Genomic DNA, 16,818 nt, shown 5'->3' with positions numbered 1-16,818 from the left:
CCTATCTATGCCCTTCATAATTTTATAAACTTCTATTAGGTCGCCCCTCAACCTCCATCTCTCCAGGGAGAACAATCCTAGTTTACTCAATCTCATCTCATAGCCAATACCCTCCACACCAGGCAACATCCTGGTAAATCTTCTCTGCACTCTCTCCAAAGCCTCCGTGTCCTTCTGGTAGTGTGGTGACCAGAACTGGACACAGTATTCCACATGTGGCCTAACCAACATTCTATATAACTGCAACATCACATCCAACTCTATACCCCGTCCAATAAAGGTAAGCATGCCATATGCCTTCTTCACCACCCTCTCCACCTGTGCTGCCACCTTTAAGGATCTGTGAACTTGCCCACCCAGGTCTCTGTGTGTCTATACTCCTGGTGGTTCTGCCATTTATTGGATAGCTCCCCCCTGCATTAGATCTACCAAAACGCATCACTTTGCATTTATCTGGATTAAATTCCACCTGCCATTTCTCCACCCACTTATCCAGCCTATCTATATCCTGCTGTATTCTCTGACAATGTTCATCACTATTCGCAACTCCAGCAATCTTTTCTGCCCTCTTTCTAGTTTAATAATATCCTTTCTATAGTAGGGTGATCAGAACTATACACAGTTATGTGAACGTTATGTTCTTATGTTCTTCTGTATTTAGATTGGGGGTGGGAAAGGTTGGTCTGAAACTAGAGTCTGACACATAAAATAATTCTGTGAGAGTTGGCAAATGTGGAGTGAGAAAGTAGGTTAAAAGATAAGACTATGTGGGGAAGGAGAGGTAATCCAGTGTCCACTCATGATGATCCAGTTGTCTTGTTATGTGGGGTTGGCTGCTCTTTCTGCCCACATGTTGGTAACTAAAGCTGCCATTTTACTTTTGCTAGAATGTGCCAATCTACGACCTGGTTCCATCCGAGATGAGGAGTGCCTCAGTGATCAGACAGAACCTGGAGCGGGCCATCTCTGACTATGAGGCTGAATACAGCGTGTGTAAATGTGCCCCGTGCATGAATGGTGGCACAGTGCTACAACTGGACGGGCACTGCCGGTGTTTATGCAGCAGCTGGTTCCAGGGTATTGCTTGCGAAACACCAAAACCACTACACAATGGGAAATGTAAGTTGGCGCTTGGGTTTGTCAGAAGAATACATCCAGTGGAAGGGGTGGGGGTGTGATGGCTCACTTGACTTCCTGGGAGTCTAGGATCAGTGACATTCTCTGCAGAAAGTCAGGCTGAAAGTCTGGCCAGATTTAGGACCCTCTGCCCAATTCTCGAAAAGCCAATCACAATGTTTCAGGGATCTGGATGTTCATAAGACAGAGCTGGGAGAATAGGTCAGGGTAGTGGGGAAGGAGCTTGCGTAATAGGGAGAAGATGAAATGAGAAGGAGAGTGTGGTGATGGGGGGTGAAGGGGGAAAGGGGAGTTTAGGGGGTTGATGTCACTCCTCGCTGAGGGTTGGTGGCTCACCTTATTCACCACATTCTATGGCAATGCCTTCACCACAGGGGCTGCAGCATTTCAAGTGTCAGTCTCACCATCACCTTGTATTGGGGATGGGCAAAACTCTGCCTGCACTGTCTGTGTTGGCCAAACCCTCCGACAGAAGGAAGTGGATGTGTGGAGCGAGACTAAACTGTGTTCTTTTCTCTCCCGGGAGCAGCAGGTTACACAGATGGACAATGGAGTTGCTGGTCAGGGTGGTCTTCCTGCGCCAACAGGCAACGAGTACGTACTCGGCAGTGCCTGGGCACGCAGGGAGGAGGCACCGCATGCCCGGGGGACAGCGAGAGCACAGAGTACTGCTGAGGTAAAGAGTTCCGCTGGAGAAACATGTGTGTATCTGGGACAACGGGCAGATTCCATTACCAGGGGCCCAGGGACTACAAAAGACAGATTGTCGTTTATATAGCACCTTTCATGACCTCACTGCCTGCAGCCTATGGCATACTTCTGAAGCTGTCACTGTTGTAATATCAGGAATTTCTAAAGAAAATTGAAGCACAAACTCCTGCTAACAGCAATGTGATAATGAGGTGCTGACTGTTGAGGGATGTATATCAGACAGGACACGGTGGAGAACACATCTGGAGTGTTCCAATAGTCGTCAACATGTGACCCAGAAGTCACATGCGGGACATCTGGGTTCTGGGTGCAGCCCACAAGACATTTTGTTGACTGTTGCCCATGGGCTGAGCTGTTCCACAGCTTTCCATCCACACAGTTCCTTTCCTACCAGTGAGACTGAAGTGATAGATAAAGAACTCAGAGCAGGAAGAGGCCATTCTGCCCCCTGCAGTCTGCTCCACCATTCAATATGATCATGGCTGATCTCATCTCAAACTCCTCTCCACCTTCTTGCTGCTTTCCATAACCCTTTACCCCGTTACTCATTAAAAACATATCTCATTCCTCCTTAAATCTGTTTAGTGTTCCAGTGTCCACTACACTCTGGAGTAGAGAATTCCACAGATTCACAATCCTTTGAGTGAAGTAATTCCTTCCCGTAGCTTAAAACTATGGCCCCTCATTCTAGGATACCCAAGAAGAGGAACAATCCACTCTGCATCGACCCTGTCAACCTCCTTTGGAATCTCATACACCTCAATTAGAGAATATCTCCTCTCATTCTTCTAAACTCCAGTGAGTATAGACCTAAACTGCTCAATAACCCTCATAAAACAAGTCCTCCATCACTGGAATCAACCTAGTGAACCTTCTCTGAACCGCCTCTCCTACATTTACATCCTCCTCAAGTCAGGAGACCAAAACTGTGCACAGTACTCCAGACACAATCTCACTAATGCCCTACACTGTTACAATAGCATTTTCCTGCTTTTATACTCATTCCATTAGCAATTAATGCCAAAATTCCATTTGCCTTCCTTATTACCCGCTTCTTGCATGAGGCCACCCAGATTCCTCTGCACCAAAACACTTTGAAGCTTCCCTCCATTTAAGATAATAAATTGTGTTTTTATTCCTCCAGCCAAAATGGATAACCACACACTTATCCACGTTAAATTCCATCTGCCACATTTTGGCCCACTCAACAAATTACCAGTATCCATTCGTAAATTTCTTATTCCCTCATAGAAAATAGGGGAAAGAGGAGGCCATTCAGCCCTTCAAGCCTGCTCCATCATTCATTATGATCATAGCTGATCCTTCAACTCAGTAATCTGTTCCCCTTCCCCTCCATATCCCTTGATCCTTTTGGCCCCAGTTGCTATACCTACCTAACTCCTTCTTCAAAACATACATTGTTTTGGCCTCAGTTGTAGCAAATTCCAGAGGCTGACCACTCTCTGGGTGAACGAATTTCTCAACTCTGTCCTAAAATGTTTACCCTGTGTCCTCAGACTGTGACTCCCCTGGTTCTGAACTCCCTGCCGTCAGGAACATTTTTCCTGCATCTACCCTGTCTAGCCCTCTGATATCCTCCCTCATTCTTCTGAACTGAATGAACCTTTCCTCACACAGCAACCCTGCCAGCCAGGAACCAGTCTGCCAAACCTTCGTTGCAGTCCCTCTATAGCAAGAACACTCTTCCTCAGATATAGTCTGTAAGGTCTTTTTGTGGTTTATAGTTTATAGTTTTCTATAGCAATGAGAATCAGGAAAGAAGGAACCTAGGGTAATTGACATTATTTGATATTAAGCATCTTCCAAGATTTAAAGGGGTAAGTCATGGCAGGAGAGTTCAAATCCATGGTGTGCTCCTCGTGCTCCATGTGGGAAATTGCGCACATTTCCACTGCCCAGGGTTAGCATGTGTGCAAGAAGTGCCTTCAGCAACAGCTCCTAGGAGCCCACATTTTGGAGCTGGAGTGGCACTGAGGGGGCCACGCATAGCACGTATAGAGAGGTGCTCACACTGCAGGCTCAGACTCTGCAGGCAGGAAGGGACTGGGTGACCACCAGGCAGAGCAAGAGAGCTAGGCAGGCAGCGCAGGAATCTCCTGTGGCTATTCCCCTGCAAAATAGATAAATCATTTTGGATACTATTGAGGGGAATGGCCTTTCAGGGGAAAACAGCAACAGCCAAATCCGTTGCACCACGGTTGGTTGTGCTGCAGTGTGAGAATGCAATAGTTATAGGGGATTCAATTGTAAGGGGGAACATATAGGAGTTTCTGTGGCCACAAATGACACTCCAGGATGGTATGTTGTCTGCCTAGTCTGGGGTCAAGGATGTCACTGAGCAGCTACAGAGTATTCAGGAGGGGGAGAATGACGAGGCAGTGGTCGCGATGCACTTTAATATCAATAATGTAGGTAAAAAACATGGATGAGATATTAAAAACAGAATATAGGGAATTGAAAAGTAGAAGCCCAAAGCTAGTGAGCACAGGATTACACCAGTGCAACATACTTGTCAAGAGTAGAAATAACAGGACATATCCATTGAATACATAACTGGAAAAGTGGTACAAGGGGAAGGGTTTCAGATTCCTGGTACACTGGCACCGATTCTGGGGGAAGTGGGAGCTGTACAAACTGGGCAAGTTACACTGAGGCAGGACCAGGACTTATGTCTGAGGGCAAATATTCGCTAATGTGGTTGAGGAGGGTTTAAACTAGAATGGCAGGAGGCTGGAAATCTAAGCAGAGTGACAAGGGAAAGAGAAACAAAGACAGTATTCAAAGTAACAACAGTAAAATGCAAAAATGGTAGACAGGGTAATCAAAGGTGAGAGGTAAATAGGGCCACCGTACCAAGAAAAGTTAGCATGCTTAAAAATGGCAAAAAGGCAAGTGTAAAGACTTTGTATCTTAATTCGCAAAGCATTCGGGATAAGATACACAAATGAATTTGATCTTATAGCCGTTACGGAGACATGGCTAAAAAATCAAAACTGGGAACTTAATAGCTAGGGATATTTGACCTTTCAGAAAGACAGGAGGGAGGTAATAGGTGGAGGGGTAGCACTGTTAAAAAGAGATGAAATGAGATCATCTCATTAAAGAGATCTGGGCTCGGATAACTTAGGTGGAGGTTGAAAAACAGCAAGAGAAAGAAGACATTGGTAGGGCTAAGGGTATAGACTCTTAAACAATAGTCACACTGTAGGAAAGGGAATAAATCAACAAAAAATAGGAGTATGTAAAAAGAACAGGGCAATAATTCTAGCTGACTTTAATCTTCTTATTGATTGGGTTAATCAAGTTGGAAAGAGTAGCTACGATAACAAATTCATAGAGTGAATTAGGGATCGTACCAGAGAGCAATTTTGTTAGGAAACCAAGCAGGGAACAGGCTATCTTGGATTGGTAATGGGTAATGAGGCAGATTTAATAAATGACCTCAAGTGAAAAATCCCCTGGGTAATAATGATCGTAACATTCAATATTCCGTTTGAGAGTGGGAACTTGGGTCTGCAACAACTGTGTTTAACTGAAATGAAGGGAATTACAATGAAATTAGCCAAAGTGGACTAGGCAGAAAGATTAGCAGGAAAGACAGAAAGTCAGCGGTGGCAGATATTTAAGGAGAAAATTCATGACACTCAGCAAAAATGTAACCCAGTAAGGAGGCAAGACTCTTGGAGAGGGATAAAACCAACCATGGCTCACCAAGGAAGTTGAGTTAAAAGGAAAAGGATAAAAGGAGGGAAAAGTCAGAGATAGCTGTGCTGATTGGGATAATTGCTTTCTGTCAGTTAGTCAATCCTCTACCCAAGCTAATATATTATGCCTAACCCCATGAGATCTTACCTTGTGTATTAACCATTTGTGCACTACATCATAATGCCTTTTGGAAGTCCAGATATATGACATCTACAGGATCTCCATTATCCACTTTGCTTGTTACATTCTCAAAGAACTCCAACAAATCAATCAAACATGATTTATGCTTCATAAAACCACACTGACTCTGATGGATGGCATTTTGATTTTCCAATTGTCCCATTCTTACTTCCTTAATAATGGATTCCAAGTTTTCCCATGGCAGATGCTAAACTAACTGGTCCATAATTTCCTACTTTCTGCCTTTCTCCCTTTTTTTTAAGACGGGGTGTTTCATTACCTTTTTTATAATCCATTGGAATCTTTCCAGAATCTTTTGGAATATTAGAACTGATGCCTCCACTATCTCTGCTGTCACTCTCTTTAAGAGTCTAGGATGTAGGAAATCAGGCACATAAAGCAGAGGCACGTGAAGTGAGATGTGTGCTGAATGTATACAACATTGACTGTGTGAGTCATGTGTTCCCTCTGTATCTAATCAAATGTAAATTATTTATTTTGTTCTTATCATTTGGATTGATGACTGATTAAGTATTTTTTATTACACGATATGAAATATTTAGCACATATTAAATGTATTTAATCTTATTCATGGGTCACAGTAAATGAATAAGCCCAGTTTTAATCTTGTGGCTCAGTGAGATGGCTCATTCATTTGGCTCACTTACTAGTCTAGGTTGTCCATCACTGTACTACCCTCTATGTCCACCTGAGAAAGTGATTTTTTATCTCATCCAGAAAGTGACAATGCAGCACCCCTTGGGTACTGGACTCAGGTGTCAGTGGAGATTTTGTGCTCAAGTCACAGTGGTTGGAATGAACTCACAACCCTACAACTGAGAGATGAGAGTGCATCACAATCCAATCCTTGAAGATGACAGAAATTGCTGATCATTCAGCTTTTTTTGCTTTATTCCTTCATGATATTTGGGCAAAGTCAGCACTTATTGCCCACCCTACCCCTAACTGCCTTTGAACTGAATAATTCAGAGATCAGTTGAGAGTCAACCACATTGCTGTGGCTTAATGACCTTGCTTGGGCGAGGCTGGTAAAATCCTGCCCGAGGCCAACAGAGAATTCCGTTCTGTGTTCCAGTAAAATTCCAGCAATGGTCACCGTTACTGGGCTAACTTTATATTCCAGATTAATTGAATTTTTTTAAATTGCTATGGTGGGATTTGAATCCATGTTCTCATAGTATTAGCCTGAGCCTCTGGATTACTAGTCCACTGACATTACCACCATCTCCATGTCTTTTTAGATTATCAATTATAGTCTGTTCAAGATCATGGGCGGGATTTTCCAGCCATGCTCACCACAAAACTGGAAAATCCCACCTGGGGTCAATGGACGTTTGCAAGGCTGTCCCCCACCTGCTGTGATTCCCATGGCAGCTGGAGGGAAACTCCCCTCTATATCTGTTAGGAGTTTGACACGAAGCTGAGATGGTGTCATTTAGTATCATTATTCAGTAAAATGTTGAAGCCAGCACATTTTTATGAGCCAAGGATGAGTAACAGAACCAAAGTAGGCTGATAACATAAGATACAGATTAACAATGGTCCAGCTGAATGCCAGAACAGGCTTGAGGGAAAAGGCTTCCTCCTATTTTTATGTTCTAAGATTTCAACTTTTCACAAGCTTATCCACCGCCTCCCCCCCTGCCCCCTACCAGCTCCAGACATGCCAGGAAAAATTCTGCCCCAGTCATTGGCATCAGGATAAATCCAGCCCATAAAGAAATGAAAATCATTCAATTCTATTTTCCTCTTACTCACTCTCCCTACCCCCTGCTCCATTTGCCAGCGGACATTCTCTTTCTCTGTCTAACTGTATCCTGTAAGAGTTCAGTCTCAGGGTGTGGGTATTATTGACATTCATTGTCTGTCTTTGATTGGTCTCCCATGGACTGCATCTCTGCTCTCATTTTCTCTCATCTGTATTTTCTCTCATCTCTCTCTCTCTGTCTCTCTCTCTCTGTCTCTCTCTCTCCTCTGTCTATCCCTTTTGCACTCTCTATCTTACTCCTTGGGTGGAAGTTTCTTGTCCCGTCACCGTGGGAATTGTAGTGGGCGGGATCAGGCTGAGGTTTACCTCGGGCAGAGATTTTCAGGCTTTGGGATGAATGTGGCTGGAAAATCCTGTCCCTTCTCTATATTTTTCATACACCCGCTCGCCCATCCAAACTGTCTCTCCATTCCTCTCCCAACTCACTGGAGATAGGGACGGCACAGTGGTTGACACTGCTGCCTCACAGCGCCAGGGACCCGGGTTCGATTCCCGGCTTGGGTGATTTTCTGAGCAGAGTCTGCGCATTCTCCCCGTCTCTACGTGGGTTTCCTCCAGGTGGTCCGATTTCCTCCCACAGTCTGAAAGACGTGCTGCCTAGGTGCATTGATCAGAACAGGTGCCAGAGTGTGGTGAGTAGGGGAATGTCACAGTAACTTCATTGCAGTGTTAATATAAGCCTTACTTGTAACTAATAAATAAGTACATTTTACTTCTCTTTACTTTTTGATCCCTCCTCCCCTCTGTAAAATAAGAATCCACTGAGTGTGAGCTGACAGCCTGATTTGCATTTTACAATCTTTATTTATGCTGAGTTGAGGTTGATCTTTCAGTTCTCTGCAGGAAAATTTGGGACTGAGTGGTGCCAGTGTTATTGATTGAGGCTTTTGAAATGCTGTTTCTATGAGGAGAGTATAACATGCAGCACAATCTCAAGTACCCATTGAATCTACTGCCAGAAATCCACCTCTCTTTTCAATTTCAGATCCCTGAGCTGTCAAGGCTGCAAAGTGAGCTCACCAGCAATCTCCAAGATCCACACTGAGATTCCCACAGCCATCAGGAGCAGCATCTGTGTTCCAGATTCACACCCATAATAAACATTTTTCATTGAAGAATACTTGTTCATTTTTCACATCAAACACTTCCAGGACAGGTACAGCACGGGGTTAGATACAGAGTAAAGCTCCCTCTACACTGTACCCCTAGATCTCTTTGTTCTGTAACTCTCCCCAACGCCCTACCGTTAACTGAGTAAGTCCTGCCCTGGTTCAATCTACCAAAATGTATCACCTCGCATTTATCTAAATTAAACTCCATCTGCCATTCGTCAGCCCATTGGCCCAATTGATCAAGATCCCGTTGCAATTGGAGATAACTTTCTTCACTGTCCACTATGCCACCAATCTTTTAGTGTCATCTGCAAATTTACTAACCAAGCCTCCTATATTCTCATCCAAATCATTAATATAAATGATAAATAACAGTGGGCCCAGCACTGATCCCTGAGGCACACCGCTGGTCACAGGCCTCCAGTTTGAAAAACAACCCTCTACAAGCAAGTTCCCTAATATCCATGCTTTTCTCAACAGTGAATACTGATGAGAAACATTCATTTAGGAACTCACCCATCTCTTGTGGATCTGCACATTGATGACCTTGTTGATCCTTAAGAGACCCTACTCTCTCCCTTGTTACTCTTTTGCCCTTTATGTATTTGTAGAAGCTCTTTGGATTCTCCTTTGCCTTATCTGCCAAAACAATCTCATGTCCCCTTTTTGCCCTCCTGATTTCCCTCTTAACTCTACTCCTACACCCCCTATACTCTTTATTCACTTGATCCCAGCTGCCTCTGCACATCATGTGTCTCTTTCTTCTTCTTGACCAGGGCCTCAATGTCCCGACTTCTGCCAGCCTTGCCCTTCACTCCAAGAGGAATGTGTTTACACTGATCACTGATTAACACACTTTTGAAAACCTCCCATTTACCAGACGTCCCTTTTCCTTCCCACAGACTCCCCCAATTAACTTTTGAAAGTTCCTGCCTGATACCATTAAAATTGGCCTTGCCCCAATTTAGAGTTTTAACTTTTGGGACAGACCTCTTATTCTCCATTAGCTATCTTAAAACTAATAGAATTATGGTTACTTGTTCCAAAGCTTCCCTCACTAAGAACATAAGAACATAAGAAATAGGAGCAGGAGTAGGCCATCTAGCCCTTTGAGCCTGCCCCGCCATTCAATAAGATCATGGCTGATCTGAAGTGGATCAGTTCCACTTTCCCGCTTTCTCCCCATAACCCTTGATTCCCTTGTCTATCAGAAACCTATCTACCCGTGACTTAAATATATTCAGCGAGGTAGCCTCCACCACTTCAACGGGCAGAGAATTCCAGAGATTCACCACCCTTTGAGTGAAGAAGTTCCTCCTCAACTTTGATCTAAACTGCTCCCCCCCCTTATCTTGAGGCTGTGCCCTCTAGTCCTGCTGTCCTTTCTGAGTGGGAAGAATCTCTCTACCTCTACCCTATCCATCCCCTTCATTATCTTATACGTCTCTATAAGATTCCCCCCTCATCCTTCTAAACTCCAACGAGTACAGACCCAGTCTATTTAGTCTCTCTTCATAGTCCAACCCCCTCATCTCCGGTATCAGCCTAGTGAACCTCCTCTGCACTCCTTCCAAGGCCAAAATATCCTTGCGCAAGTGCAGTGGCCAAAACTGCACACAGTACTCCAGCTGCAGCCTCACCAGTGCCCTGTACAGTTGCAGCAAGACCTCCCTGCTTTTATATTCAATCCCCCTCGCTATGAAGGCCAGCATCCCATTCACCTTCCTGACCACCTGCTGCACCTGCAAGCTGGGTTTTTGCGACTCATGCACAAGGACCCCCAGGTCCCTCTGCACCGTAGCATGCTGCAGCTTTTTGCCCTTTAAATAATAATCCCTCCTACTATTATTCCTGCCAAGGTGGATAACCTCACAATTGCTAACATTATACTCCATCTGCCAGGTCCTCGCCCACTCGCTCAGCCTATCCAGATCCCTCTGCAGACTTTCCACACCCTCTGCACAATTTGCTTTTCCACTCATCTTGGTGTCATCAGCAAATTTCGTCACCCTACACTCAGCCCCCTCCTCCAGATCATCTATATAAATGGTAAATAGTTGAGGCCCCAGCACCGACCCCTGGGGCACTCCACTAGTCACCAACCGCCAAGCCGAATAGCACCCATTGACCCCCACTCTCTGCTTCCTATTAGACAGCCAATCCTCTATCCATGCTAACACCTTACCCCCAACTCCATGCCCCCTAACCTTCTGCAGCAACCTTTTGTGCGGCACCTTATCAAACGCCTTCTGAAAATCGAGAAACGCCACATCCACCAGTTCCCCTCCGTCTACCACACTAGTCACATCCTCATAGAAGTCCAATAAATTTGTCAGACACAACTTCCCCTTAACGAATCCGTGCTACGTCTGCTCTATCAAACCATTCTTCTCAAGGTGCCTCACTATTTCTTCTTTGATGACGGATTCCAGCATTTTTCCAACACCAGACGTTAAACTAAACGGCCTATAATTCCCTGCCTTTTGCCTGCTACCTTTTTTAAACAGCGGCATAACATTAGCCGTTTTCCAATCTTCCGGCACTTCCCCGGAATCCAGCGAAGTTTGATAAATAATTCCTAAGGCATCCACTATCACCTCTGCCATTTCCTTCAGAACCCTGGGATGCATTCCATCCGGTCCTGGGGACTTGTCCACCATCAGTCATAAGACATAAGACATAACATAAGACATAAGAAATAGGAGCAGGAGTAGGCCATCCAGCCCTTCGAGCCTGCCCCGCCATTCAATAAGATCATGGCTGATCTGTCGCTGCTCAGTTCCACTTTCCCGCCCTCTCCCCATAACCCTTAATCCCCTCTCCTATCAAAAACCCATCAACCCGCGTCTTAAAAATATTTAGCGAGGCAGCCTCTACCACTTCAACGGGCAGAGAATTCCAGAGATTCACCACCCTTTGAATGAAGAAGTTACTCCTCAACTCCGTTCTAAAACGCCCCCCTTTTATCTTGAGGCTGTGCCCCCTAGTCCTACTGTCTTTTTTGAGCGGGAAGAGCCTCTCCACCTCTATCCTATCCATCCCATTCATCATCTTATACGTCTCAATGAGATCTCCCCTCATTCTTCTAAACTCTAACGAGTACAAGCCCAGTTTATTCAGCCTCTCCTCATAGCTCAACCCCCTCAACTCCGGTATCAGCCTAGTAAACCTCCTCTGCACTCCCTCCAAGGCCAAAATATCTTTGCGCAGGTGCGGCGCCCAAAACTGCACACAGTACTCCAGCTGCAGCCTCACCAATGCCCTATACAGCTGCAGCAAGACCTCCCTACTTTTATATTCAATCCCCCTCGCTATGAAGGCCAGCATCCCATTCGCCTTCCTGACCACCTGCTGCACCTGCAGGCTGGGTTTTTGCAACTCATGCACAAGGACCCCGAGGTCCCTCTGCACCGTCGCCTGCTGCAGTTTTTCGCCTCGTAAGTAATAGTCCTTCCTACCATTCTTCCTACCAAAGTGGACCACCTCGCACTTGCCAACATTAAATTCCATTTGCCATTTCCTGGCCCATTCGCCCAGCCTATCTAGATCCTTCTACAGACTCTCCACACCCTCCGCACAATTTGCCGTTCCCCCAATCTTGGTGTCATCAGCAAATTTCGACACTCTACACTCGGTTCCCTCCTCCAGATCATCTATATAAATGGTAAAAAGCTGAGGCCCCAGCACCGACCCCTGGGGCACTCCACTAGTCACCATCCGCCAATCCGAATAGCACCCATTAACCCCCACTCTCTGCCTCCTATTTGACAACCAATCCTCTATCCACGCTAACACCCTACCCCCAACTCCATGTCCCTCGACCTTCTGCAATAACCTCTTGTGAGGTACTTTGTCAAACGCCTTCTGAAAATCTAGAAAGACCACATCCACCGGCTCTCCTCTATCCACCGTCCTAGACACGTCCTCATAGAACTCCAGTAAATTTGTCAGACACGACTTCCCTTTAATGAAACCGTGCTGCATCTGCTCTATCAAGCAATTCCCTTCAAGATGCCTCGCAGTAGTCGATCAAGCACTACCTCTCTAGTGTCATCTAGAATCGCACTCAGGCCCTCATCTCCTACTATCCTTCTATCTTTAATATCTGGCAAACTATTCGCGTCCTCCTCCGTGAAGACCGAGGCAAAAAACTTATTTAAAGCCTCAGCCATTTCCTCATCTCCCACCACTAAATCCCCTCTCATCCTCTAAGGGTCCAACATTCACTCTAGCCAGCCTCCTCTTTTTTATATATTTATAAAAACTCATACTGTCCTTTTTTATATTTAGTGCTAGTTTAGCTTCATAATCTATCCTTCCTTTCTTTATCAACTTCTTAGTCATTCTTTGTTGATATTTAAACCTCTCCCAATCTTCTACTCGCCCATTGCTTTTAGCCACTCTAAACACATCAGCTTTTAATTTAATACTCTCCTTTATTTCCTTCGTTATCCATGGCTGGTTATCCCTTCTCCTACGTTCCTTCTTTACCATTGGAATATATTTCTGCTGAGCACCGAAAAAGATCTCCTTAAAGATCCTCCACTGTTCCTCAGCTGTCCTACCGACCAATCTGCGCCCCCAATCTACATTCACCAATTCCTCTCTCATCCTATCGTACTCCCCTCTGTTCAAAGGACACAGGTTTGGGAACCCACTTTCTCCTCCTCCATCTGCATCAAAAACTCCACCATACAATGATCACTCTTCCCAAGAGGATCCCTCATAACAAGGTCCCTAATTCTACCTGCCTCATTACATAACACCAGATCTAAGATAGCTCGCTCCCTCGTCGGCTCCAGCACACACTGTTCCAGGAAACTATCCCGGCAGCATTCCAAGAACTCCTCCTCGAGCCCACCTCGTCTGACATGGGTCGACCAATCAATATGCAGATTGAAATCTCCCATAACTACGGCCGTCCCATTCCTGCACGCCGCACTTATTTGTGCGTTAACAGCCCGCCCCACCTCCAGATCATTATTCGGGGGTCTATAGACGACACCCACCAGCGTCTTCCTCCCTTTGCTGTTCCTAATCTCCATCCACAACAATTCCACGTTCTGCTCCTTGGCTCCAATATCATCCCTTGCTACCACCGTGATGCTATCCTTAATCAGCATAGCTACGCCCCCCCCTTTTCCCTCCTGCCTATCCTTCCTAAACACTTGATAGCCCTGTACATTCAGCTCCCAGTCCCTGTCACCTTGCAGCCACGTCTCTGTAATGGCCACCAGATCGTATCCATTTGTGCTGATCTGCGCCACCAGCTCATCCACTTTATTCCGAATGCTTCGTGCATTCAGATAAAATGCCTTCATCCCAGCCTTCACCTGGACCCTATTTGAAGGAACGCCACCAACCATACTCACGCCCCCTACTCCCTTTATTATTGGGACATCCTTGGCCTCTTCCCTTACCTGTACCGTCTCCTTAACTTTAGACCCCGTAATGTCACCTACCCTTGCACCCTTCCCCCCCCCCCAATTAGTTTAAAGCCCTGTCTACAGTCCTCTTTACACGATTCGCCAGCACTCTGGTCCCAGCACGGTTCAGACCAACCCCATCCCACCTGAACAGGTCCCACCTACCCCAATACTGGTGCCAATGCCCCATAAATTCAAACCCATTCCTCCCACACCAATCCCTGAGCCACCCATTCACCTCTTTAATCCTATCTACCCTACGCCCGTCTGCGCTCGGTTCAGGCAGTAGCCCAGAGATGACCACCTTGTCGGTTCTACTTTTTAATTCCATTCCCAGCTTTTCATACTCCCTCCCCAGATCCTCAGTTCGCATTTTGCCTACGTTGCTGGCACCCACATGTACCACAACGACCAGATTCTCACCCTCCCACTCCAGGTTCCTCTGCAGCCCAGATGCGACATCCTGGACCCGAGCACTAGGCAGACAACACACCCTTCTGTGCTCTTTATCATTGTGACAAAAGACAGTGTCAATACTGTTAACCACATTATCCCCAATTACCACTACATTCCTTTTTGCCTTCTCTTTGCCTATGTCCTGCTGCATCACTGTACCGTGTGCAGTCTGCTCACCAACCTCACAGCCCTCATTCTTGTCCACACTGGGAGCAAGAACCTCAAACCTGTTATGCAGGTTGAGAGGCTGAGGCCTTTGGGTACCCCCCTCCTTCCTCCTCTCCCCACCCTCCTTCCTCCCCACTCCCCCCTCCTTCCTCCCCACTCCCCCCTCCTTCCTCCCCACTCCCCCCTCCTTCCTCTCACCCTTCCTCCTCACCCCCCCCTCCTTCCTCCCCACACCCCCTCCTTCCTCCCCACTCCCCCCTCCTTCCTCCCCACTCCCCCCTCCTTCCTCCCCCCCCAGCCCCCTCTTGTTCCTGACCCTTAGAGTTAGCCAGTCTAGGGGGTGTGGATGTCTCTTGCACCCCATTATCCAGGTTACACTCCCCCCCCCCCATGAGCCTCAGTGTCTGTAGCTCAGAGGCCAGTTCATCTACCTTGAGCTGGAGCTCCTCCAGCAACCAGCACTTACTGCAGACATGGTCACTGGGGAGGACCCTGGGGTCCACCAGTTCCCACATCATACAGAAACAGCACATCACATGCCCCTCCATTATTGCCCCTTAGTGATTTCTAAACACTGCTAAGAATTTAAACTTACCTTACCTGGCCCTTTTCTCCCAAGCCCTTTGATCCAAAGCCCTTACTGCTCACTCTGCTTCCCTCGCACTCCGCTGCACGCTGTCTACAGCAAGCCTCCTTTTAAACTTTGCGCGGTAAAAAAATCCCTTCCCACAAAGCCCCGCGGCCCACTTCCTGTCTAGTCTTTAAAGCAGAAAAACCGTTACAAAGCCCGCGAAAATCTTTACAAAGGTAATCGCTTACCTTTACTCCGTGCAACCTTCACTCCGCCTGCTCCAGAGAACAATTCTGTCACCTGTCCTTCCTTATTTCCCAAGAGGAGGTCAGGTTTTGTCCCCTCTCTAGTCAGGCCATCCACACACTGAATGAGAAATTCCTCCTGAATACACACAAGTGAGTTAGTAATATTATAGGTAGGTCAATGATACTACAGTCGGAGGGTAGGTTAATGATGTTACATTCAGAGTGTGGGTCAGTGATGTTACAGTCGGAGGGTGGGTTAGTGATGTTACAGTCGGAGGGTGGGTTAGTGATGTTACAGTCGGAGGGTGGGTTAGTGATGTTACAGTCGGAGAGTGGGTTAGTGATGTTACAGTCAGAGGGTGGGTTAGTGATGTTACAGTCAGAGGGTAGTGAGTGATGTTACAGTCAGAGGGTGGGTTAGTGATGTTACAGTCGGAGAGTGGGTTAGTGATGTTACAGTCAGAGGGTGGGTTAGTGATGTTACAGTCATAGGGTAGTGAGTGATGTTACAGTCAGAGGGTGGGTTAGTGATGTTACAGTCGGAGGGTGGGTTAGTGATGTTACAGTCAGAGGGTAGTGAGTGATGTTACAGTCAGAGGGTGGGTTAGTGATGTTTCAGTTGGAGGTTGGGTTAGTGATGTTACTGTCAGAGGGTAGTGAGTGATGTTACAGTCAGAGGGTGGGTTAGTGAAGTTACAGTCGGAGGTTGGGTTAGTGATGTTACAGTCAGAGGGTGGGTTAGTGATGTTACAGTCGGAGGTTGGGTTAGTGATGTTACAGTCAGAGGGTGGGTTAGTGATGTTACAGTCGGAGGGTGGGTTAGTGATGTTACAGTCGGAGGGTGGGTTAGTGATGTTACAGTCGGAGAGTGGGTTAGTGATGTTACAGTCGGAGGTTGGGTTAGTGATGTTACAGTCGGAGGTTGGGTTAGTGATGTTACAGTCGGAGGTTGGGTTAGTGATGTTACAGTCGGAGGTTGGGTTAGTGATGTTACAGTCAGAGGGTAGTGAGTGATGTTACAGTCAGAGGGTGGGTTAGTGATGTTACAGTCGGAGGTTGGGTTAGTGATGTTACAGTCGGAGGTTGGGTTAGTGATGTTACAGTCAGAGGGTAGTGAGTGATGTTACAGTCGGAGGTTGGGTTAGTGATGTTACAGTTGGAGGTTGGGTTAGTGATGTTACAGTCAGAGGTTGGGTTAGTGATGTTACAGTCGGAGGTTGGGTTAGTGATGTTACAGTCAGAGGGTAGTGAGTGATGTTAAAGTAGGAGAAATGCTGACTGAGAAAATATTAAT

At 46.3% G+C, this 16,818-nt stretch overlaps 1 protein-coding gene across 1 annotated transcript in view; it reads left to right on the top strand.

Annotated features, from left to right (window-relative positions):
- Positions 1-8,609, top strand: part of c9 (complement component 9) — a 62,737-nt gene extending 54,128 nt beyond the window's left edge. Inside the window, exons 10-12 of the mRNA XM_080189809.1 lie at positions 888-1,119; positions 1,667-1,813; positions 8,529-8,609. Of these exons, the coding sequence (XP_080045935.1) occupies positions 888-1,119; positions 1,667-1,812 (378 nt within the window). The 3' untranslated portion in view covers position 1,813; positions 8,529-8,609. The remainder of the gene's footprint in view (positions 1-887; positions 1,120-1,666; positions 1,814-8,528) is intronic.
- The last annotated feature ends 8,209 nt before the right edge of the window (positions 8,610-16,818 follow it).

This window comes from Carcharhinus amblyrhynchos, chromosome 5 (assembly GCF_965287045.1).
Source record: "Carcharhinus amblyrhynchos chromosome 5, sCarAmb.v2.hapA, whole genome shotgun sequence".
In the NCBI taxonomy this organism is placed as follows: domain Eukaryota; kingdom Metazoa; phylum Chordata; class Chondrichthyes; order Carcharhiniformes; family Carcharhinidae; genus Carcharhinus; species Carcharhinus amblyrhynchos.
The sequence above is the reverse complement of the archived record's forward strand: the minus strand, read 5'-3'. Positions and strand labels throughout refer to the sequence as shown.